The sequence below is a fragment of the Chiloscyllium plagiosum genome, unplaced genomic scaffold (genome assembly GCF_037043375.1).
Source record: "Chiloscyllium plagiosum isolate Xiang-an unplaced genomic scaffold, Cpla_swu_hap1 HiC_scaffold_44, whole genome shotgun sequence".
Classification (NCBI taxonomy): Eukaryota; Metazoa; Chordata; class Chondrichthyes; order Orectolobiformes; family Hemiscylliidae; genus Chiloscyllium; species Chiloscyllium plagiosum.
The window spans coordinates 8,467,553-8,493,170 of NW_028270182.1; the positions used below are offsets into that span (position 1 = coordinate 8,467,553).

Below are 25,618 nucleotides of genomic sequence, written 5' to 3' on the forward strand. Positions count from 1 at the left end.
TCAGGCCTAGGGAGAAGGGACAACATAGTCAGGCCTGGGGAGGAGCAACACAACACAGACAGGCCTGGGGAGGAGACACAACACAGTCAGGCCTGGGGAGAAGGGACAACACAGTCAGGTCTAGGGAGAAGGTACAACACAGTCAGGCCTGGGGAGGAGACACAACACAGTCAGGCCTAGGGAGAAGGGACAACACAGTCAGGCCTGGGGAGGAGACACAACACAGTCAGGCCTGGGGAGGAGACACAACACAGTTAGGCCTGGGGAGGAGACACAACACAGTCAGGCTTGGGAGAAGGTACAACACAGTCAGGCCGAGGGAGAAGGTACAGCACAGTCAGGCCTAGGGAGAAGGTACAGCACAGTCAGGCCTGGGGAGAAGGGACAACACAGTCAGGCCTGGGGAGAAGGGACAACACAGTCAGGCCTGGGGAGGAGACACATCACAGTCAGGCCTGGGGAGAAGGGACAACACAGTCAGGCCTGGGGGAGAGACACAACACAGTCAGGCCTGGGGAGGAGACACAACACAGTCAGGCCTAGGGAGAAGGGACAACATAGTCAGGCCTGGGGAGATGGGACAACACAGTCAGGCCTGGGGAGGAGACACATCACAGTCAGGCCTGGGGAGCAGGTACAACACAGTCAGGCCTGGGGAGGAGACATAACATAGTCAGGCCTGGGGAGGAGACACAACACAGTCAGGCCTAGGGAGAAGGGACAACATAGTCAGGCCTGGGGAGATGGGACAACACAGTCAGGCCTGGGGAGGAGACACATCACAGTCAGGCCTGGGGAGCAGGTACAACACAGTCTGGCCTGGGGAGGAGACACATCACAGTCAGGCCTGGGGAGAAGGGACAACACAGTCAGGCCTGGGGAGAAGGTACAACACAGTCAGGCCTGGGTAGAAGGGACAACACAGTCAGGCCTGGGGAGGAGACACAACACAGTCAGGCCTGGGGAGGAGACACAACACAGTCAGGCCTAGGGAGAAGGGACAACACAGTCAGGCCTGGGGAGGAGCAACACAACACAGACAGGCCTGGGGAGGAGACACAACACAGTCAGGCCTGGGGAGAAGGGACAACACAGTCAGGTCTAGGGAGAAGGTACAACACAGTCAGACCTGGGGAGGAGACACAACACAGTCAGGCCTGGGGAGGAGATACAACACAGTCAGGCCTGGGGAGGAGACACAACACAGTCAGGCCTAGGGAGAAGGTACAACACAGTCAGGCCGAGGGAGAAGGTACAGCACAGTCAGGCCTGGGGAGAAGGGACAACACAGTCAGGCCTGGGGAGGAGACACATCGCAGTCAGGCCTGGGGAGGAGACACATCACAGTCAGGCCTGGGGAGAAGGGACAACACAGTCAGGCCTGGGGAGGAGACATAACATAGTCAGGCCAGGGGAGGAGGTACAACACAGTCAGGCCTGGGGAGCAGGTACAACACAGTAAGGCCTGGGGAGGAGGTACAACACAGTCAGGCATGGGGAGAAGGTACAACACAGTCAGGCCAGGGGAGGAGACACAACACAGTCAGGCCTGTGGAGAAGGGACAACACAGTCAGGCCTGGGGAGAAGGGACAACACAGTCAGGCCTGGGGAGAAGGTACAACACAGTCAGGCCTGGGGAGAAGGTACAACACGGTCAGGCCTGGGGAGAAGGGACAAAACAGTCAGGCCTGGGGAGGAGACACAACACAGTCAGGCCTGGGGAGGAGACAGAACACAGTCAGGCCTGGGGAGGAGACACAACACAGTCAGGCCTGGGGAGAAGGGACAACACAGTCAGGCCTGGGGGGGAGACACAACACAGTCAGGCCTGGGGAAAAGTCACAACGCAGTCAGGCCGAGGGCGAAGGGACAACACAGTCAGGCCTGGGGAGAAGGTACAACACAGTAAGGCCTGGGGAGCAGGTACAACACAGTCAGGCCTGGGGAGAAGGTACAACACAGTCAGGCCTGGGGAGGAGACACAACACAGTCAGGCCTGGGGAGAAGGGACAACACAGTCAGGCCTGGGGAGGAGACACAACACAGTCAGGCCTGGGGAGAAGGGACAACACAGTCAGGCCTGGGGAGGAGACACAACACAGTCAGGCCTGGAGAGGAGACACAACACAGTCAGGCCTGGGGAGAAGGGACAACACAGTCAGGCCTGGGGGGGAGACACAACACAGTCAGGCCTGGGGAGGAGACACAACACAGTCAGGCCTAGGGAGAAGGGACAACATAGTCAGGCCTGGGGAGATGGGACAACACAGTCAGGCCTGGGGAGGAGACACATCACAGTCAGGCCTGGGGAGCAGGTACAACACAGTCAGGCCTGGGGAGGAGACACATCACAGTCAGGCCTAGGGAGAAGTGACAACACAGTCAGGCCTGGGGAGAAGGTACAACACAGTCAGGCCTGGGTAGAAGGGACAACACAGTCAGGCCTGGGGAGGAGACACAACACAGTCAGGCCTGGGTAGGAGACACAACACAGTCAGGCCTAGGGAGAAGGGACAGCACAGTCAGGCCTAGGGAGAAGGTACAACACAGTCAGGCCTGGGGAGGAGCAACACAACACAGACAGGCCTGGGGAGGAGACACAACACAGTCAGGCCTGGGGAGAAGGGACAACACATTCAGGTCTAGGGAGATGGTACAACACAGTCAGGCCTGGGGAGGAGACACAACACAGTCAGGCCTAGGGAGAAGGGACAACACAGTCAGGCCTGGGGAGGAGACACAACACAGTCAGGCCTGGGGAGGAGACACAACACAGTCAGGCCTGGGGAGGAGACACAACACAGTCAGGCTTGGGAGAAGGTACAGCACAGTCAGGCCTAGGGAGAAGGTACAACACAGTCAGGCCTGGGGAGAAGGGACAACACAGTCAGGCCTGGGGAGAAGGGACAACACAGTCAGGCCTGGGGAGGAGACACATCACAGTCAGGCCTGGGGAGCAGGTACAACACAGTCAGGCCTGGGGAGAAGGGACAACCCAGTCAGGCCTGGGGAGAAGGGACAACACAGTCAGGCCTGGGGAGGAGACACATCACAGTCAGGCCTGGGGAGAAGGTACAACACAGTCAGGCCTGGGGAGGAGACACAACACAGTCAGGCCTGGGGAGGAGACACAACACAGTCAGGCCTGGGGAGGAGACACAACACAGTCAAGCCTGGGGAGAAGGGACAACACAGTCAGGCCTAGGGAGAAGGTACAACACAGACAGACCTGGGGAGAAGGTACAACACAGTCAGGCCTGGGGAGGAGACACAACACAGTCAGGCCTAGGGAGAAGGGACAACACAGTCATGCCTGGGGAGCAGGTACAACACAGTCAAATTCTGGATGAGTGGTGCTGGAAGAGCACAGCAGTTCAGGCAGCATCCAAGGAGCTTCCAAATCGACGTTTCGGGCAAAAGCCATTCCTGATGTGTTCTTCCTACACCACTAATCCAGAATCTGGTTTCCAGCATCTGCAGTCATTGTTTATACAACACAGTCAGGCCTGGGGAAAAGACACAACGCAGTCAGGCCGAGGGCGAAGGGACAACACAGTCAGGCCTGGGGAGAAGGTACAACACGATCAGGCCTGGGGAGAAGGTACAACACAGTCAGGCCGAGGGAGAAGGGACAACACAGTCAGGCCTGGGGAGGAGACACAACACAGTCAGGTCTAGGGAGAAGGGACAACACAGTCAGGCCTGGGGAGGAGACACAACACAGTCAGGCCTAGGGAGAAGGGACAACACAGTCAGGCCTGGGGAGAAGGTACAATACAGTCAGGCCGAGGGAGAAGGGACAACACAGTCAGGCCTAGGGAGATGGTACAGCACATTCAGGCCTGGGGAGAAGGGACAACACAGTCAGGCCTGGGGAGAAGGGACAACACAGTCAGGCCTAGGGAGGAGACACAACACAGTCAGGCCTTGGGAGATGGGACAACACAGTCTGGCCTGGGGAGGAGGTACAACACACTCAGGCCTGGGGAGAAGGTACAACACAGTCAGGCCTGGGGAGAAGGTACAACACGGTCAGGCCTGGGGAGGAGGTACAACACAGTCAGTCCTTGGGAGGAGGTACAACACAGTCAGGCCTGGGGAGAAGGTACAACACAGTCAGGCCTGGGGAGGAGACACAACGCAGTCAGGCCGAGGGAGAAGGTACAACACAGTCAGGCCTGGGGAGGAGACACAACGCAGTCAGGCCTGGGGAGAAGGTACAACACGGTCAGGCCTGGGGAGAAGGTACAACACAGTCAGGCCTGGGGAGAAGGTACAACACGGTCAGGCCTGGGGAGAAGGTACAACACGGTCAGGCCTGGGGAGAAGGTACAACACAGACAGGCCTGGGGAGGAGACACAACACAGTCAGGCCTGGGGAGGAGACACAACACAGTCAGGCCTGGGGAGGAGACACAACACAGTCAAGCCTGGGGAGAAGGGACAACACAGTCAGGCCTAGGGAGAAGGTACAACACAGACAGACCTGGGGAGATGGTACAACACAGTTAGGCCTGGGTAGGAGACACAACACAGTCAGGCCTAGAGAGAAGGGACAACACAGTCAGGCCTAGGGAGAAGGGACAACACAGTCAGGCCTGGGGAGGAGACACAACACAGTCAGGCCTAGGGAGAAGGGACAACACAGTCAGGCCTTGGGAGAAGGGACAACACAGTCAGGCCTAGGGAGAAGGTACAACACAGTCAGGCCGAGGGAGAAGGGACAACACAGTCAGGCCGAGGGAGAAGGTACAGCACAGTCAGGCCTGGGGAGAAGGGACAACACAGTCACGCCTGGTGAGAAGGGACAACACAGTCAGGCCTGGGGAGGAGACACATCACAGTCAGACCTGGGGAGCAGGTACAACACAGTCAGGCCTGGGGAGAAGGGACAACACAGTCAGGCCTGGGGAGGAGACACAACACAGTCAGGCCTGGGGAGAAGGGACAACACAGTCAGGCCTGGGGAGAAGGGACAACACAGTCAGGCCTAGGGTGAAGGGACAACACAGTCAGGCCTGGGGAGAAGGGACAACACAGTCAGGCCTGGGGAGGAGACACATCACAGTCAGGCCTGGGGAGCAGGTACAACACAGTCAAATTCTGGATGAGTGGTGCTGGAAGAGCACAGCAGTTCAGGCAGCATCCAAGGAGCTTCGAAATCGACGTTTCGGGCAAAAGCCATTCCTGATGTGTTCTTCCTACACCACTAATCCAGAATCTGGTGTCCAGCATCTGCAGTCATTGTTTATACAACACAGTCAGGCCTGGGGAAAAGACACAACGCAGTCAGGCCGAGGGCGAAGGGACAACACAGTCAGGCCTGGGGAGCAGGTACAACACAGTAAGGCCTGGGGAGGAGGTACAACACAGTCAGGCCTGGGGAGAAGGTACAACACAGTCAGGCCTGGGGAGAAAGTACAACACAGTCAGGCCTGGGGAGGAGACACAACGCAGTCAGGCTGAGGGAGAAGGTACAACACTGTCAGGCCTGGGGAGAAGGTACAAGACGGTCAGGCCTGGGGAGGAGGTACAACACAGTCAGGCCTGGGGAGAAGGTACACCACAGTCAGGCCTGGGGAGAAGGTACAACACGGTCAGGCGTGTGGAGAAGGTACAACACGTCAGGCCTTGGGAGAAGGGACAAAACGGTCAGGCCTGGGGAGAAGGGGCAACACAGTCAGGCCTGGGGAGAAGGGACAACACAGTCAGGCCTGGGGAGGAGACACAACACAGTCAGGCCTAGGGAGAAGGGACAACACAGTCAGGCCTGGGGAGGAGACACAACACAGTCAGGCCTAGGGAGAAGGGACAACACAGTCAGGCCTGGGGAGAAGGGACAACACAGTCAGGCCTAGGGAGAAGGGACAACACAGTCAGGCCTAGGGAGAAGGTACAACACAGTCAGGCCTAGGGAGAAGGTACAACACAGTCAAGCCTAGGGAGAAGGTACAGCACAGTCAGGCCTGGGGAGAAGGGACAACACAGTCAGGCCTAGGGAGAAGGGACAACACAGTCAGGCCTGGGGAGGAGACACAACACAGTCAGGCCTGGGGAGAAGGGACAACACAGTCAGGCCTGGGGAGGAGACACAACATAGTCAGGCCTAGGGAGAAGGGACAACACAGTCAGGCCTGGGGAGAAGGGACAACACAGTCAGGCCTGGGGAGGAGACACATCACAGTCAGGCCTGGGGAGCAGGTACAACACAGTCAGGCCTGGGGAGAAGGGACAACCCAGTCAGGCCTGGGGAGAAGGGACAACACAGTCAGGCCTGGGGAGGAGACACAACACAGTCAGGCCTAGGGAGAAGGGACAACACAGTCAGGCCTGGGGAGAAGGGACAACACAGTCAGGCCTAGGGAGAAGGGACAACACAGTCAGGCCTGGGGAGGAGACACAACACAGTCAGGCCTAGGGAGAAGGGACAACACAGTCAGGCCTTGGGAGAAGGGACAACACAGTCAGGCCTAGGGAGAAGGTACAACACAGTCAGGCCGAGGGAGAAGGTACAGCACAGTCAGGCCTAGGGAGAAGGGACAACACAGTCAGGCCTTGGGAGAAGGGACAACACAGTCAGGCCTAGGGAGAAGGTAAAACACATTCAGGCCGAGGGAGAAGGTACAGCACAGTCAGGCCTGGGGAGAAGGGACAACACAGTCACGCCTGGGGAGAAGGGACAACACAGTCAGGCCTGGGGAGGAGACACATCACAGTCAGGCCTGGGGAGCAGGTACAACACAGTCAAATTCTGGATGAGTGGTGCTGGAAGAGCACAGCAGTTCAGGCAGCATCCAAGGAGCTTCGAAATCGACGTTTCGGGCAAAAGCCATTCCTGATGTGTTCTTCCTACACCACTAATCCAGAATCTGGTTTCCAGCATCTGCAGTCATTGTTTATACAACACAGTCAGGCCTGGGGAAAAGACACAACGCAGTCAGGCCGAGGGCGAAGGGACAACACAGTCAGGCCTGGGGAGCAGGTACAACACAGTAAGGCCTGGGGAGGAGGTACAACACAGTCAGGCCTGGGGAGAAGGTACAACACAGTCAGGCCTGGGGAGAAAGTACAACACAGTCAGGCCTGGGGAGGAGACACAACGCAGTCAGGCCTGGGGAGAAGGTACAACACGGTCAGGCCTGTGGAGAAGGTACAACACGTCAGGCCTTGGGAGAAGGGACAAAACGGTCAGGCCTGGGGAGAAGGGACAACACAGTCAGGCCTGGGGAGGAGGTACAACACAGTCAGGCCTGGGGAGAAGGTACAACACGGTCAGGCCTGGGGAGGAGGTACAACACAGTCAGGCCTGGGGAGAAGGTACACCACAGTCAGGCCTGGGGAGAAGGTACAACACGGTCAGGCCTGTGGAGAAGGTACAACACGTCAGGCCTTGGGAGAAGGGACAAAACGGTCAGGCCTGGGGAGAAGGGACAACACAGTCAGGCCTGGGGAGGAGACACAACACAGTCAGGCCTGGGGAGAAGGGACAACACATTCAGGCCTAGGGAGAAGGGACAACACAGTCAGGCCTGGGGAGGAGACACAACACAATCAGGCCTAGGGAGAAGGGACAACACAGTCAGGCCTGGGGAGAAGGGACAACACAGTCAGGCCTAGGGAGAAGGGACAACACAGTCAGGCCTAGGGAGAAGGTACAACACAGTCAGGCCGAGGGAGAAGGTACAACACAGTCAAGCCTAGGGAGAAGGTACAGCACAGTCAGGCCTGGGGAGAAGGGACAACACAGTCAGGCCTAGGGAGAAGGGACAACACAGTCAGGCCTGGGGAGGAGACACATCACAGTCAGACCTGGGGAGCAGGTACAACACAGTCAGGCCTGGGGAGAAGGGACAACACAGTCAGGCCTGGGGAGGAGACACAACACAGTCAGGCCTGGGGAGAAGGGACAACACAGTCAGGCCTGGGGAGGAGACACAACATAGTCAGGCCTAGGGAGAAGGGACAACACAGTCAGGCCTTGGGAGAAGGGACAACACAGTCAGGCCTAGGGAGAAGGGACAACACAGTCATGCCTGGGAGAAGGGACAACACAGTCAGGCCTGGGGAGGAGACACATCACAGTCAGGCCTGGGGTGCAGGTACAACACAGTCAGATTCTGGATGAGTGGTGCTGGAAGAGCACAGCAGTTCAGGCAGCATCCAAGGAGCTTCGAATTCGACGTTTCGGGCAAAAGCCATTCCTGATGTGTTCTTCCTACACCACTAATCCAGAATCTGGTTTCCAGCATCTGCAGTCATACAACACAGCCAGGCCTGGGGAAAAGACACAACGCAGTCAGGCCGAGGGAGAAGGGACAACACAGTCAGGCCTGGGGAGGAGGTACAACACGGTCAGGCCTGGGGAGAAGGTACAACACAGTCAGGCCTGGGGAGAAGGTACAACACAGTCAGGCCTGGGGAGAAGGTACAACACGGTCAGGCCTGTGGAGAAGGTACACCACGGTCAGGCCTGGGGAGAAGGTACACCACAGTCAGGCCGGGAGAGAAGGTACTCCACAGTCAGGCCTGGGGAGAAGGTACAACACAGTCAGGCCTAGGGAGAAGGTACAACACAGTCAGGCCTGGGGAGAAGGTACAACACGGTCAGGCCTGGGGAGAATGTACACCACAGTCAGACCCGGGGAGAAGGTACAACACAGTCAGGCCTGGGGAGAAGGTACAACACAGTCAGGCCTGGGGAGAAGGGACAACACAGTCAGGCCTGGGGAGAAGGTAGATCACAGTCAGGCCTGGGGAGGAGACACAACACAGTCAGGCCTGGGGAGGAGGTACAACACAGTCAGGCCTGGGGAGGAGGTACAACACGGTCAGGCCTGGGGAGAAGGTAGATCACAGTCAGGCCTGGGGAGGAGACACAACACAGTCAGGCCTAGGGAGAAGGTAGATCACAGTCAGGCCTGGGGAGGAGGTACAACACGGTCAGGCCTGGGGCGGAGGTACAACACAGTCAGGCCTGGGGAGGAGGTACAACACGGTCAGGCCTGGGGAGGAGGTACAACACAGTCAGGCCTGGGGAGAAGGGACAACACAGTCAGGCCGGGGGAGGAGGTACAACACAGTCAGGTCTGGGGAGGAGGTACATCACAGTCAGGCCTGGGGGGCGGGGACGGTACAACACAGACAGGCCTAGGGAGAAGGTATAACATAGACAGGCCTGGGGAGAAGGTACAACACAGACAGGCCTGGGGAGAAGGTACAACGTAGACAGGCCTGGGGAGGAGGTACAACATAGACAGGCCTAGGGAGAAGGTACAACATAGACAGGCCTGGGGAGAAGGTACAACACAGTCAGGCCTGGGGAGAAGGTACACCACAGTCAGGCCTGGGGAGAAGGGACAACAAAGACAGGCCTAGGGAGAAAGTACATTACAGTCAGGCCTGGGGAGGAGGTACATCACAGACAGTGAGTGTTTGCACTGGAAGACCATGATTGTGAGTACAGGGAGAGAGTGAGTGTGAGCACTGGGAGAAAGTGATTGTGAGAGCAGGGAGAGTAAGTGGGAGCACAGGGAGAAATTGAGTGTGAACACAGAGTGTAAGGCTGGGAGGGGTGAGTGTGAACACATGGAGAGTTCAGACCATAGGGAGAGAATGAGTGGGAACACAGAATGTGAGTGTGAGTATAAGGAGAGAGTGAGTGTGAGTGCAGGGAGTGTGTGAGCGGAGGTAGAGAATGAATGGGGTTACAGGGAGTGTGTGAGCAAAGGGAAGGAGTGTGTGCAAGCACGGGTAGTGAGTGTGAGCATGTGGAGAGAGTGAATGTGTGCACAGGGAGAGAGTTAGTGCGAGCACAGAGAGTAAGTGGGGACACGGGGGAGTGTGAGTGTGAGCACGTATAGAGAGTGAGTTTGTGCACAGGGAGAGAGTGAGCACACTGACTCTGACAATTACCCCACACTGCTACCCCACACCAACTGTTACCCCCTGAGACTGACTGTTACCCCACATTGACTGTTACCCCCGAGACTGACAGTTACTCCCTGAGATGTTGTCCCAGAGACCAACTGTTACCCACTTTGACTGACTGTTACCCCACACTGACTGTTACCCCACACTGACTGTTACCCCGAAACTGACTGTTACCCCACACTGTTACCCTACACTGACTGTTACCCCACACTGACTGTTACCCCACACTGACTGTTACCCCACACTGACTGACTGTTACCCCACACTGTTACCCCACACTGACTGTTACCCAGAGACTGACTGTTACCCCACACTGACTGTCTGGTACCCCACACTGACTGTTACCCCACACTGACTGTCTGTTACCCCACACTACTGTTACCCTGAGACTGACTGTTACCCCACACTGACTGTTACCCCACACTGACTGTCTGTTACCCCACACTGACCGTTACCCCGAGACTGACTGCTCTACCAGCACTGCCCCCTGAGACTGACTGTTGCCCCCATCTCTGTGACCCTCCTCTCTCACACTTTACTGAATTGGGTTTAATTCTGCTCCTGGTTGCTTTGTAGTAAGATTAATAATCTACAGAGAGAGGCAGGGAGAGAATGAGTGAAAGAGAAAGTCAGTGAAAGTGAGAGGGGGAGATAAAGGGGAAGAAATGGAGAGAAAGCAAAACAGAGGGAAGAAGAGAAAGAAAGATTTGGAAAGAAACACAGTGAATGAGGGGGAGAGAGGGAGAAAGAGAGGGAACAGGGAGAAAATAAAAGAGGAGAAAGGAAAAGCAGAGAGAAGGAGAAAGATGGAGAGAAAAAAGAGAGAGAGTGGGAAAAGATGAGAAAGAGAGTGAGGCAGGATGGGATAAGGAAAGAGAGAGAAAGTGAAAGAAAGCCAGAAGGAGAGAAAGAGACAAAACTGAGAGAGTGAGAGAGAGCAAGAGAGAGCAACAGACAGTGCAATGGTGATATAGCTTTCTCTGTCTCTCTCTCTGTCTGTGTGTCTCTGTCTCTCTCTTTCTGTCTGTGTGTGTCTCTGTCTCTCTTTGTCTGTGTGTCTCTCTCTGTCTCTCTCTGTCTGTGTGTGTGTCTCTGTCTCTCTATCTCTGTCTGTGTGTGTCTCTGTCTCTCTCTCTCTGTCTCTCTCTCTCTGTCTGTGTGTGTGTCTCTGTCTCTCTCTATCTGTGTGTCTCTCTCTGTCTCTGTCTGTCTGTGTTTCTCTGTCTTTCTCTGTCTGTGTGTGTTTCTCTGTCTCTCTCTATCTGTTTGTCTCTCTCTCTGTCTGTGTTTATGTCTCTGTCTCTCTCTCTGTCTGTGTGTGTCTCTCTGTCTCTCTCTGTCTCTCTATCTCTATCTGCCTCTCTCTCTCTCTCTCTCTCTGTCTCTCGTTTTCTCCCTCTCTCAGGAGGATTGTTCAGACACGAACCTGTTGAAAGTGATGGGGAATTCGGGGAATGGAGAATCCCAGGTTCCTGTTGCTCCTGTTGGAATTGGGTGATGATGATCACACACCGAGCTGTCCGCAGTCCATCCCAGCAGCCAGCGCTGAACCTTACACTTTATCCTGGGCTCCCAGAGATAACTATCACAAAGTCTGTGTCAAAGTAAGATTGCGGGTAATGTGGGCCAGATTAAGGAAATAGTGTTACAACACCTCAGCCTTTGTACAGAAAAGGTTTTACCAGCATGGAAGGAAGCCATTCGGGCCGTCCACAAAGTGCTAGCATTTCTCTTTCCTGATTCGATCCTGGCTCACTGTCTGGGCCAGTATTTCCTACCGGTTCCTAATTGTCCCTTGGGAAGGTGGGGAGAGTGCAGTCTCTGAGCCGCGTGGTATATGATTTCAAAAGAGGGAGAAAGGGGGAGAGAGAGAGAGAGAAAGATTGGGAGAGAGAGAAAACAACAGAGAGGGAGAAAGAGAGGAGAGAAGGAACAAAAGAGAGGGAGAGAATGTGAATGATAGGGAAAAGAGACGTGAGAGGGAGAAAGAGAGAGAGGAAGATCGGGAGAGAGTAAGAAAGGTAGAGGAAAAGGTGAAAGAGAAAACAAAAGAGAGGTAGAAAGGGAGAGAAAGACAGGGAAAAAGTGAGAGAGGAGAGAGAGAGAAAAAGAGAAAACGAAGGAAGGAGAAAGCGAGAAATAGCAAAAGAGAGGTAGAGAGAGAATATAAAAGAGAATAAAGAGAGGTGGCAGAGAGAGAAAATGAAAGAGAGAATGAGAGAGAGAGAGAAAATGATAGAGAGGAGAAAGTGAGAGAAAACGAAAGAGGGAGAATGGAGAGAGAGAGAGAGACTGAAGGAACAGCCAATGTATTTCTAATCTGGGATGGTGAGAGGCTCTGAAGGGAACTTGCAGGAGGTGGTGTTCCCTAGATTTAGATTACTTACAGTGTGGACTCAGGCCCTTCGGCCCAACAAGTCCACACTGACCCTCCGAAGAGCAACCCACCCAGACCCATTCCCCTAACACTACAGGCAATTTAGCATGGCCAATTCACCTAACCTGCACATCTTTTGGACTGTGAGAGGAAACCGGAGCATCTGGAGGAAACTCACGCAGACACAGGGAGAATGTGCAAACTCCACGCAGACAGATTCCTGAGGCAGGAATTGAACCTGTGAGGCAGCAGTGCTAACCACTGTGCCATTGTGCCGCCCCCTCTCCTGCCTCTTGTCCTCCCAGATGGAAATGGTACTTATTATTGATGTTGGAGAGAGATTTACTCATTCTCCATCTGGAAATATATCCCACATTCCAACACACAATGCTGGAGAAACTCAGCAAATATGGTGGCATCTATCGAATGGGTTTCCATACAGAGTGAAGCTTCCTCTGCACTGTCCCCCATCAAACACTCCCCAGGACAGGGACAGCACGGGGTTTGATACAGAGTAAAGCTCCTTCTATACTGTCCCCCATCAAACAATCCCAGAACAGGGACAGCATGGGGTTAAATACAGAGTGAAGCTTCCTCTACACTGTCTCCCATCAAACAATCCCAGTTCTGGGGCAGGAGGTGGGTTGGCGGGAGGCGGGGAGGCAGGGAGATGGTAAGGCAGGGAAGCGGGAGGTGGGGAGAGCACACATTTTGGTCACTGACTCCTTCCCCCCCCCCTGAATTCTCTCCAGGCCCCAATTACTCCCCCCTCCCACAAACAGGACAACAATCCCCCAGGGGTTGAGAAAGTTCAATCCCTTCATGGTTAAATATAAATCGAGAGGAGATTGGAGTGGGTGGCAATCGCATCAAATTATTTCAGCGAGAGTTTGATAATTATTCAACAATAAAGTAAGGAAAGTATTTACCATAAGGCACAGGGTGAGGAGTAGGTAAGGATAACATGTATTTTACTGGCTGCACTATATCTTATCAACAGTAGATGGCAGAGTGGTTCTACTGGAGGGCACTTTACTCTGTATCTAACCCCGTACTGTCCCTGTCCTGGGAGTGTTTGATGGGAGACAGTGTAGAGGCAGCTTTACGCTGTATCTAACCCCGTGCTGTCCCTGTCCTGGGAATGTTTGATGAGGGACAGTGCAGAGTGCGCTTTACTCTGTATCTAACCCTGTGCTGTCCCTGTCCTGGGAGTGTTTGATGAGGGACAGTGCAGAGAGCGCTTTACTCTGTATCTAACCCTGTACTGATCCGGTCTTGGGAGGTTTTGGTAGGGGAGGGGGAGAGACATAGAGGGAGCTTTACTCTGTATCATGCTGTCCCAGTCCTGGGAGTATTTGATGGGGGGACAGTGTAGAGAGAGCTTTACTCTATGTCTAACTCCGTGCTGTCCCAGTCCTGGGAGTATTTTGTGGGGGGGTCAGTATGGATCCACCAAATCCCGATCCTGGATGGACACCTCAGTGCTGGGATTGGGAATGTCCAGACGATGAGGGTCTCCTCCCAAAATCTTCATAATGACTTGTGCCCAGCTCAGGGTGAGAAGGATAATAGAGGATTGTGGGTGAGATGTAGGCCGGAGGAGACCCCTGAATCAGGCACCTAACCCCCCCTCCCCAATTCCTCACCCCCTTCCATTCCTTGGATACAATTCTGCGCCCATTCACCCAAAGAAGTGCTTCTGAACCCTTGATGGCCCTTCCAACAACAACTGACCACTATGTAGTGCCCCCTTCATTGGGACGCTCCCCTCCCCTGCTCCCCCAAGACTCCTCATGGCCCACACCAATCAAAACATTCTGTCACTTTGGGAATGCAAAAGGGGCTCTTCATTGGACAGGGCGAAGCAAAGATGGGAGGTTCCGAAAAGGGACATCAAGGACACCAACATCGCCCTCCGCCCGACCCCCAAACCTGTCCAGCACCACCCCCTGCCCCCAGCCACCCGCCCGCCCGCCCGTGCATCCCCACCCCATCGCCCCCCCCCTCCCCCTCCTGGGTCAGCCGGAGTGGACACCAGCAGTAAGACAGCTACTGCCTTTGTTGGGGGGTGGGGGGGGTGAATCTCCAAATAGCGCACGCACACAGACACACATACACACACAGACACACACAGACATGCACACAGACACGCACATGCACACAGAGACACACAGACACAGACACATACAGTGACATACATAGACACGCACATGCACACACACAGACACACACACACTGACATACATAGACACACACACACACATGCACACAGACACGCACATGCACACACACAGACACACACACAGTGACATACATAGACACACACACAGACATGCACACAGACACGCACATGCACACACACAGACACACACGCACAGAGACAAACAAACACTGACACACATAGACACAGACAAACACACAAACAACCACACACACACCGACACACGTACATACACACGCGTGCACATACACACACACAAACAACCACATACACACCGACACACGTACACACACACGCTTGCACGTACACACACACACACACATACACACACACACACAGCATTTTATTGCAACTTTATGACAGGTTCCAATTCTGCCCTGTCCAGGACAATGTTGAAGAGAATTTCTGGGGAAGAGGGGGGTTTCAGGTACAGCCCTGTGTCGAACTCCAGAGAAAGTGTGGGGAGAGGGGGGGAGGTCAGTCATTTGGAGACGGTACCTGGGCTCGATGTCCAGGACTGTTCTCAGCTGAGATAGTTTTTAATCAGTGTAAACACAGGACGCACTCAGGGTTGAAACAGCTCTTTAATGTAATGTTTCTATCAGGACCTTGAGATCGCCTTCGGATAATTGAGATTTGGATAATCGAGGTCCCCTCTGTACTTGGAACAGCATAATTAAGTCCTGATGAAGGGCTTTTGCCTGAAACATCAATTTTACTGCTCCTCAGAAGATGCCTGAACTGCTGTGCTTTTTCAGCACCACTGATCCAGAATCTGGTTTCCAGCATCTGCAGTCATTGTTTTTACCTTTTACATAATTAAATCTAGTTGAGTTCTGTAGGGGTTCTTTATTCTGTTTGTTGTGTTTCATTGTGTAACTTTGTGTATAAAATTTTGTCTGTTCCAAATTCTAGTAGCCAACCTAACTAGCTTACTCTGGATAATGTTCACTGTACACTTACTGAAATAAATTGATTTGGAGATGCCGGTGTTGGACTGGGGTGTACAAAGTTAAAAATCACACAACACCGGGTTATAGTCCAACAGGTTTACTTGGAAGCACACTAGCTTTCGGAGCGATGCTCCTTCATCAGACTATAACCTGATTTTTAACTTTGAAATAAATTGCAAAGTTATGGTCTGAACTGCCTGCTGAAGAATGTTTTGAGTGGTCTGGCCTAGTCTATAACACACACACACACACACTCAGAGTTTTATCTCCTGGACTGGAGAATTGCCTGTGAGACAATCTATTTTGCTGAATTTGCCTTTGCCATGAGTGTGTTCATGGGGTGTTACTATATTGGAACAGTTACTGTTCAGCCAGTTAGACTGATAGATTATTTATTCAGTTTTCCAATAGTGTTGTTATCCCAATTTCTACTTTCTTTTGTTTGCATTTTAACCGCTACATGAAGACCTGGAAAAATGGTGCACTGAGAACAACCTAGCTCTCAATGCCGGCAAAACCAAGGAACTCGTTATTGACTTTCGGCGGGATGTTACTCATGCCCCCCACTACACATTAACAGCACAGAGGTGGAATGAGTGGAGAGTGTCAACCTCCTGGGATTGGTCATCCACAACAAGCTTTCTTGGACTCTTCATGTAGATGCACTGGTTACAAAGGCTCAGTGGTTAGCACTGCTGCCTCACAGCACCAGGGTCACAGGTTCAATTCCAGCCTTGGGCGACTGTTTGTTTGGAGTTTGCACATTCTCCCCATGTCTGCGTGGGTTTCCTCTGGGTGCTCCAGTTTCCTCCCACAGTCCAAAGATGTGGAGGTCAGGTGAATTGGCCATGCTAAATTGCCCGTAGTGTTAGGTGCATTAGTCAGAAGAGGATGGGTTTCTCTTCAGAGGGTAGGTGTGGACGTGTTGGGCCGAAGGGCCTGTTTCGACACTGTAGGGAATATAAAAAGAATTTCTTCTTCTTCAGGCAGCTGAGGAAATTTGGCATGACGGCGAATACCCTTGCTAACTTTTACAGGTGTGCCATTGAGAGCATTCTGGCTGGATGTATCACTACCTGGTATGGCAACTGTACCATTCAAGATCGGAGATGGTTACAGAGAGTGGTGAACTCGGCCCGGGACAATCACAAAGGCCAACGTCCCATCTATAGAATCCATCTCCCAGGCCCGCTGTCAAGGAAAGGCCGCCAGCATTCTCAAAGATCCATCCCACCCTGGCAGTGTTTTTCTACAACCTCTACCATCAGGGAGAAGGTACAGAAGCCTGAACACACGCACCAGCCGGTTTCGAAACAGTTTCTACCCTGCTGTTGTTAGAATACTGAATGGACTCACAAACTCTTAACATTCGCCTGTACCTGTGTCTTTGTTTTTGCTGCTGTTTACCTATTATTTACTTATCTATGTTACTTAACTTTGTGATCAGCCTGGATTGCTCGCAAGACAAAGCCTTTCGTTGTGTCTCGGTACACGTGACAATAAATTCAATTCAATTCAATTCAATTCAATTCAATTCAATTCATTTTTGGGAGGTCGTGCTGCGGCTGTACAAGACATTGGTTAGACCACTTCTAGAATGCTGCTTGCAGATCTAATCTCCCTACTACAGGAAGGATGTTGTGAAACTTGAAAGGGTTCAGAGAAAAAAATTCAAGGATGTTGGAGGGTCTGAGCTACAGGGAGAGGCTGAATAGGCTGGGGCTGTTTTCACTGGAGTGTCAGAGGCTGAGAGGTGACCTTATAGAGGTTTACAAAATTATGAGGGGCTTGGATAAGGTAAATAGACAAGGTCTTTTCCCCAGGGTGGGGGAATCAAGAACTAGAGGGCATAGGTTTAGGGTGAGAGGGGAAAGATATAAAAAGGAGCTACGGGGCAACGTTTTCACACAGAGGGTGGTGCGTGTATGGAATGAGCTGCCAACGGGTATATGAATAGGAAAGGTTTAGAGGGATATGGGCCAAGTGCTGGCAAACGGGACTAGATGAATTCAGGATATCTGGATGACATGGACTAGTTGAACCAAAGGGTCTTTTTTCGTACAGTGTAAGAATAAAGCAAGTTTTGCTTCAGGACTGGTAGCTTGACCAATCAAATTGTATCTTGAACACAACACCTTACACTTACCTTTAAAATAAGAAAGACTTAGGGTCTAGGCTATCTTCTTAATCTATTTCGAGGGGGTTCAGTCTGGTCCATATGAAGATGAAAGGGGTTCTTGGATGTGGGGTGCAGAGGAGGGAGTTGAGGGTAGAGTTGAAGGGGCCAGAGAGTTGGACGAGCAGAAAGGGCTGTGTTTTCATTTGCCTCCAACCAACATCCCAGGTCCTCTAATCCCCTTTTTGGGTTTGACAGAGATGGCGGCCATCTTGATCTCCCATTCCTTGCTCGAACGGCCCCCCAATTTGGGGCAGATGTTGAACACCCTGACACAGGGGGCTCTCAGAAGAGTTTACTATCCCAGTCCCCACCAGCCCTGCACACAGATACCTCTTGCCCCCACCTCACACCACCTTTATGTCATTGTAAATTTCGCTCAGGTCTCCTTACCCAGATTCCCCTTGACTATGTCAATGGTGATGTGGAGGAGCTGCTGTTGGCCTGGGGTGGACAAAGTTAAAAATCACACAACACCATGTTATAGTCCAACAGGTTTATTTGGAAGCGCTAGCTTTCGGAGCGCTGCTCCTTCATCAGGTAGCTGTGGAATGGGATCATAAGACGCAGAATTTATAACAAAAGATGTATAAGTTTTGCGATATTTATAGAGGCAAAAGCTAGTGCTTTCAAACGAACCTGCTGGACTATAACCTGGTATTGTGTGATTTTTAACTGTGTCCTTGATGTTCTCCTTAACCAATCACCATGGGAGCTCTGCTGTCTCTGGGTAAATATTTTTCTCGTGAGCAATGTTTCACTGGGACTATTAGTGACGGTCTTATTTACTATCCCTGGTTCCATCAAAACCCAAAACACCTTCTCCGCATCGAGGTCACGTTCATTACCGGAAAAACGTCAGTCACGGTGCCTCCCGTTCCCCCCTTCTCAGACCACACAGTGTTCCAGGAAGGGCAATTGAACTTTCACAGTGTCCTCTTTGCTGCTTCATCTCTCCTGAAAAATGGGGCCCTGTGTTTGTTCACATTGTCCCAAACATGGATCTCATTCAGAAACATGTTGAAACACTGGCACACTCGCCCCTGGGGTGCATCCTGTAAATATTGACACATTCCCCTCCCCCCGGGGACCCTATGGAAGTACTGACACACTCAATGAATCATATATTGCTTGACGATGTATTTCCAACCCAGGATGGTGAGGCGCTCGGAGGGGAACTTTCAAGGGGCTGGTGTTCCCATGTATCTGCTGCCCCTTGTCCTTCCAGATGGAAGTGGTCCTGGGTGACCGACTGATCTTTGATGAATTTCTGCAGTACATCTTGTAGATGGTACACACTGCTGCTACTGAGTGTTGCTGGTGGAAGGAGGGAATGTTTGTGGATGTGGTGCCAATGAAGCAGGGGCTGCTTTGTCCCTGGATGGTGTCGAGCTGCTTGAGTGTTGTTGGAGCTGCCCCCATCTAGGGGCAAGTGGGGAGTATTCCCTCACACTCCTGACTTGGGCCTTGTAGATGGTGGACAGGCTTTGGGGAGTCAGGAGGGGAGTTGCTCTCCACAGTATTCCTAGCCTCTGACCTGCTTTTATAGCCACTGCCTTTATGTAGCGAGCCTCATCTTACGCCTCAGGACCCTCCAACCACAGGGCATCAATGTAGATTTCACCAGTTTCCTCATTTCCCCTCCCCCCACCTTACCCCAGTTCCAACCTTTCAGCTCAGCACTGTCCCCATGACCTGTCCCACCTGCCAATCTCTCTTCCCACCTATCCACTCCACCCTCCTCTTTGACCTAACACCTTCACCCCCACCTCTATCCACCTATTGCACTCTCAGCTACCTGCCCCCCAGCCCCACATCCCCCCTCCCCCTTTTATCTCTCCACCCCCGAGGCTCCCAACCTCATTCCTGATGAAGGGCTTTTGCCTGAAATGTTGATTTTCCTGCTCCTCGGATGTTGCCTGACCTGCTGTGCTTTTCCAACACCACTCTCTTGAGTCTAATCTCCAGCATCTGCAGTCCTCACTCTCGCCTAGTTGAGTTTCTCGTCAATGGTAATCCCCAGAATGTTGATAGAAGGGGATTCAGTGATGGTAACACCATTGAATGTCAAGCACCAGGTTATAGGCCAACAGGTTTATTTGGAAACACTAGTTTTCAGAGTGCCACTCCTTCATTAGCTGGTTGTAGAACAGGATCATAATACACAGAATTTATAGCAAAAGATTATAGTATCAAGCAACTGAAATGATACATTGAACAAACCAAGATTGACGTGTGTTCAATATATTGCATGACACTGTAATCTTTTGCTATTAAATTCTGTGTCTTAAGATCCTGCTCCACAGCTACCTGATGAAGGAGGCTCCAAAGCTAGAGCTTCCACATAAACCTGTTGGACTATAACCTGGTGCTGTGTGATTTTTAACTTTGTCCACCCCAGTCCAATACCAGCTCCTTCACATCATGGGGGGGGGGTTAGATTCCCTCTTATCAGAGATGGCCATAGCCTGGCATTTGTGTGGCACACATGTTACTTGCCACTTGTCAGCCCAAGCCTGGGTACTGTTGCATTTAGGCACGGACTGCTTCGGTATCTGGGGAGTGGCGAATGGTGCTGAACGTTGTGCAATTATCGGTGAACATCCCCACTTCTGACCTTATGGTGGAAGGAAGGGCATTGATGAAGCAGCTGAAAATTGTTAGACCTAGGACACTACCCTGAGGAACTCCTGCAGAGATGTCCTGGAGCTGAGATGACTGACCTCCAACAACCACAACCATCCCCCTAGGTGTCAGGTACGACTCCAACCTTAAGGCCATGAGACATTGGAGAAGAAATTAGGCCATTCAGCCCATTGAGTCTGCCTTGCCTCTCAATCATGGCTGATAAATTTCCCAACCCCATTCTCCTGCTTTTGCCTCATAACCCTCAATCCCCTTGATACTCAAGAACCTATCCACCTCAGTCTGTAATATACTCAATGACCTGGTCTCCACAGTCTTGTGTGCCAGTGAATTCCATTAATTCCCCACTCTCTGGCTGAAGAAGTTTCTCCTTACCTCTGTTTCTCCTTACCTCTGTTCAAGTTTCTCCTTACCTCTGCCCCTTCAGTCTTTCACATCTTTCCCCTCTCACCCTAAATCTATGCTCTCTAGTTCTGGACTCCCCCACACCAGAAAAAATACTTTGTCTTCTTACCCTATCCATGTCCCTCATGATTTTATAAACCTCTATAAGGTCACCCCTCAGCCTCCAATGCTCCAGAGAAAACAGCCCCAGCCTATTCAGCCTCTCCCTATAGCTCAAATCCTCCAACCCTGGCAACACCCTTGAAAATCTTTTCTGAACCCTTTCAAGTTTCATAACATCTTTCAGATAGGTTGGAGACCAGAATTGCACGCAATATTCCAACAGTGGCCAAACCAATGTCCTGTACAGCCGCAACATGACCTTTACTATAAGGCTGTGCCCTTGGGTCCTAGTCTCCCCGACCAATGGAAACATCTTCCCACCATCCACTCTGTCCAGGCCATTCAGTATTCTGCAAGTTTCAATTAAAACCCCCTTCATCCTTCTAAACTCCACTGAGTATAGACCCAGAATCCTCAGACATTCCTCACATAGAGTTATAGAGATGTACAGCACGGAAACAGACCCTTCGGTCCAACCCGTCCGTGCTGACCAGATATCCCAATCCAATCTGGTCCCACCTGCCTGCACCCGGCTCATATCCCTCCAAACACTTCCTATTCATATACCCATCCAAATGCCTCTTAAATGTTGCAATTGTACCAGCCTCCACCACTTCCTCTGGCAGCTCATTCCATACACGTACCACCCTCTGTGTGAAAGAGTTGCCTCTTCAGTCTTTCATATCTTTCCCCTCTCACCCTAAACCTATGCCCTCTAGTTCCGGACTCCCCGACACCAGAAAAAAGACTTTGTCTTCTTACCCTATCCATGTCCTTCATGATTTTATAAACCTCTATAAGGTCACCCCTCAGCCTCCAATGCTCCAGGGAAAACAGCCCCAGCCTATTCAGCCTCTCCCTATAGCTCAAATCCTCCAAATCCTCCAACCCTGGCAACATCCTTGAAAATCTTTTCTGAACCCTTTCAAGTTTCATAACATCTTTCAGATAGGTTGGAGACCAGAATTGCACGCAATATTCCAACAGGGACCAAACCAATGTCCTGTACAGCCGCAACATGACCTCCCAACTCCTGTACTCAATACTCTTGACCAATAAAGGAAAGCATACCAAACGCCTTCTTCACTATCCTATCTACCTGCGACTCTACTTTCAAGGAGCTATTGAACCTGTTAAGCATTTCATTGCTGGAACCATTCTCGTGAACCTCTTCTGAACACTCTCCAGGGCTAATATAACCTTCCTGAGATATGGGGCCCAAAACTGCACACAATACTGACTAGAGGTTTATAGAGTCCTCAGATACCACACTCGGTTGAATGCAGCCATGAGGTCAATGGCCAAGACTCTCCCTCAAAGGGTCATGGGCTGCCTTGCAAATTCTCCTCATAATATCCCAAAGACCCTTTCAACAACACTTCTGCCCCTCTTCTGATTAGCCAAAAGCCCCTTAAACACTGTTCACCTCATGTAATCCCCAGCAGAATATCTTCCACATTTTCCTCGGAATAAATATTTTTCTCTCGAACCCTCACTTGGGTTCATTAAAGATAGCATCATATTGACTGGCCTTTTGCCATTAAAATCTGACACAGCTCCATTTGGAGCAAATGTTATTTTTGGAATTCTCACAAAATAAATATCACCCACACCGTTCCACTTTCAGTCAGTTTTGGCAATGATTTATAAGTTGACGCTCACCCCCTCCCCATGGGGACCCCCTCTGTAAATACTGACACACTCCCCCCTCCCCTCGGGGACCCCCCTGTAAATAATGAAACACTTCACCCTCCCCTCGGTGACCTCCCTGTAAATACTGACACACTCCCTCCTCCCCTCGGGGACCCCCCCCATGTAAATACTGACACACTCACCCCCTCCCCACGGGGACCCCCTCTAAATACTGACACACTCCCCCCTCTCAACGGGGACGCCCCCTGTAAATACTGACACACTACCCCCTCCCCTTGGGGACCCCCCTGTAAATACAGACACACTCACCCCCTCCCTTCGGGGACCCCCTGTAAATACTGACACACTCACCCCCTCCCCACGGGGACCCCCTGTAAATACTGACACACTCCCCCCCTCCCAATGGGGACCACCTCCCTCTAAATACTGACACACTCCCCGCTCACCTCGGGGACCGCCCTGTAAATACTGACACAGTCCTCTCTCCACTCGGGGACCCCCTGCAAATACTGACACACTCAGACCCTCCCCTCGGGGACCCTCCTGTAAATACAGACACACTACCCCCTTCCAACGGGGACCCCCCCCCCCGTAAATACTGACACACTCCCCCCTCCCCTGCGGGACCCCCCAGTAAATACTGACTCACTCCCCCCCTCCCCTCGGGGACCCCCCTGTAAATACTGACTCATTCCCCCCCTCCCCTCGGGACCTCACTGTAAATACTGACACACTCCCTCCTCCTCTCACAGACCTCCCTGTAAATACGGACACACTCCCCCCTTTCCTCGGTGACCCCCCGTAAATAGTGACACACTCCCCCCTCCCCTCGGGGACCTCTCTGTAAATACTGACACACTCCCCCCTCCCCTCAGGGACCCCCCTGTAAATACTGACACACACCCCCTCCCCTCGGGGTCCTCCCTGTAAATACTGACACACTCCCCTCTCCCCTCGGGATCCTCCCTGTAAATACTGACTCAATCCCCACTCCCCTCGGGGACCCCCCCCTGTAAATACTGACACACTCCCCCCTCCCCTCGGGGATCCCCCTGTAAATACCGACACACTCCCCCCTCCCCTCGGGGACCCCCCCGTAAATACTGACACACTCCCCCCTCCCCTCGGGGACCCCCCCTTCAATACTGACACACACCCCCCACCCCTCAGGGACCCCCCAGTAAATACTGACACAGTCCCCCCTCCCCTCGGGGACGCCCCCGTAAATACTGACACACTCCCCCCTCCCCTCGGGGTCGCCCCCGTAAATACTGACACACTCCACCCTCCCCTCAGGGTCCTCACTGTAAATACTGACACACTCCCCCCTCCCCTCGGGGACCCCCGCGTAAATACTGACACACTCCCCCCTCCCCTCAGGGACCCCCCTGTAAATACTGACACACTCCCCCCTCCCCTCGGGGACCCCCGCATAAATACTGACACACCCCCCCCTCCCCTCGGGGACCCCCCTGTAAATACTGACACACTCCACCCTCCCCTCGGGGACCCCCCTGTAAATACTGACACACTCCCCCCTCCCCTCGGGGACCCCCCTGTAAATACTGACTCACTCCCCTCTCCCCTCGGGGACCCCCTGAAAATACCGACACACTCCCACCTCCCCTCATGGACCCCCCTGTAAATACTGACACACTCCCCCCTCCCCTCGGGGACCCCGCGTAAATACTGACACACTCCCCCCTCCCCTCGGGGACCCCCCTGTAAATACTGACACACTCCCCCCTCCCCTCGGGGACCCCCCTGTAAATACTGACACACTCCCCCCTCCCCTCGGGGACCCCCCTGTAAATACTGACTCACTCCCCTCTCCCCTCGGGGACCCCCTGAAAATACTGACACACTCCCACCTCCCCTCATGGACCCCCCTGTAAATACTGACACACTCCCCCCTCCCCTCGGGGACCCCGCGTAAATACTGACACACTCCCCCCTCCCCTCGGGGACCCCCCTGTAAATACTGACACACTCCCCCCTCCCCTCAGGGACCCCCCTGTAAATTCTGACACACTCCCCCCTCCCGTCGGGGACCCCCCTGTAAATACTGACTCACTTCCCCCTCCCCTCGGGGTCCCCCCTGTAAATACTGACACAGTCCCCCCTCCCCTCAGGGACCCTCCTGTAAATTCTGACACACTCCCCCCTCCCGTCGGGGACCCCCCTGTAAATACTGACTCACTTCCCCCTCCCCTCAGGAACCCCCCCCCCATGTAAATACTGACACACTCCCCCCTCCCCTCGGGGACCACCCTGTAAATACTGACACACTCCCCCCTCCCCTCAGGGACCCCCCCTGTAAATACTGACACACTCCCCCCTCCCCTCAGGGACCCCCCTGTAAATACTGACACACTCCCCCCTCCCCTCGGGGACCCCCCTGTAAATACTGACTCACCCCCCCCTCCCCCCGGGGACCCCCTGTAAATACTGACACACTCCCCCCTCCCCTCAGGGACCCCCCTGTAAATACTGACACACTCCCCCCTCCCCTCAGGGACCCTTCTGTAAATACTGACACACCCCCCCCTCCCCTCGGGGACCCCCCTGTAAATACTGACACACTCCCCCCTCCCCTCGGGGACCCCCCTGTAAATACTGACACACTCCCCCCTCCCCTCAGGGACCCCCCTGTAAATACTGACACACTCCCCCCTCCCCTCAGGGACCCCTCTGTAAATACTGACACACTCCCCCCTCCCCTCGGGGACCCCCCTGTAAATACTGACACACTCCCCTCTCCCCTCGGGGACCCCCCTGTAAATACTGACACACTCCCCCCCTCCCCTCGGGGACACCCCTGTACATACTGACACACTCCCCCCTCCCCTCAGGGACCCCCCTGTAAATACTGACACACTCCCCCCTCCCCTCAGGGACCCCCCTGTAAATACTGACACACTCCCCCCTCCCCTCAGGGACCCCCCTGTAAATACTGACACACTCCCCCCTCCCCTCAGGGACCCCCCTGTAAATACTGACACACTCCCCTCTCCCCTCGGGGACCCCCCTGTAAATACTGACACACTCCCCCCTCCCCTCAGGGACCCCCCTGTAAATACTGACACACTCCCCTCTCCCCTCGGGGACCCCCCCCTGTAAATACTGACACACTCCCCCCTCCCCTCGGGGACCC

General features: G+C 53.3%; 1 protein-coding gene across 1 annotated transcript in view; it reads right to left on the reverse strand.

Annotated features, from left to right (window-relative positions):
- LOC122547839 (diacylglycerol O-acyltransferase 2-like) overlaps positions 1-17,869 on the reverse strand; it is a 35,101-nt gene extending 17,232 nt beyond the window's left edge. Inside the window, exons 1-2 of the mRNA XM_087982848.1 lie at positions 17,820-17,869; positions 11,358-11,488 (exon numbers count right to left, since the gene is read on the reverse strand). Of these exons, the coding sequence (XP_087838974.1) occupies positions 11,358-11,488; positions 17,820-17,869 (181 nt within the window). The remainder of the gene's footprint in view (positions 1-11,357; positions 11,489-17,819) is intronic.
- Positions 17,870-25,618: the final 7,749 nt, after the last annotated feature.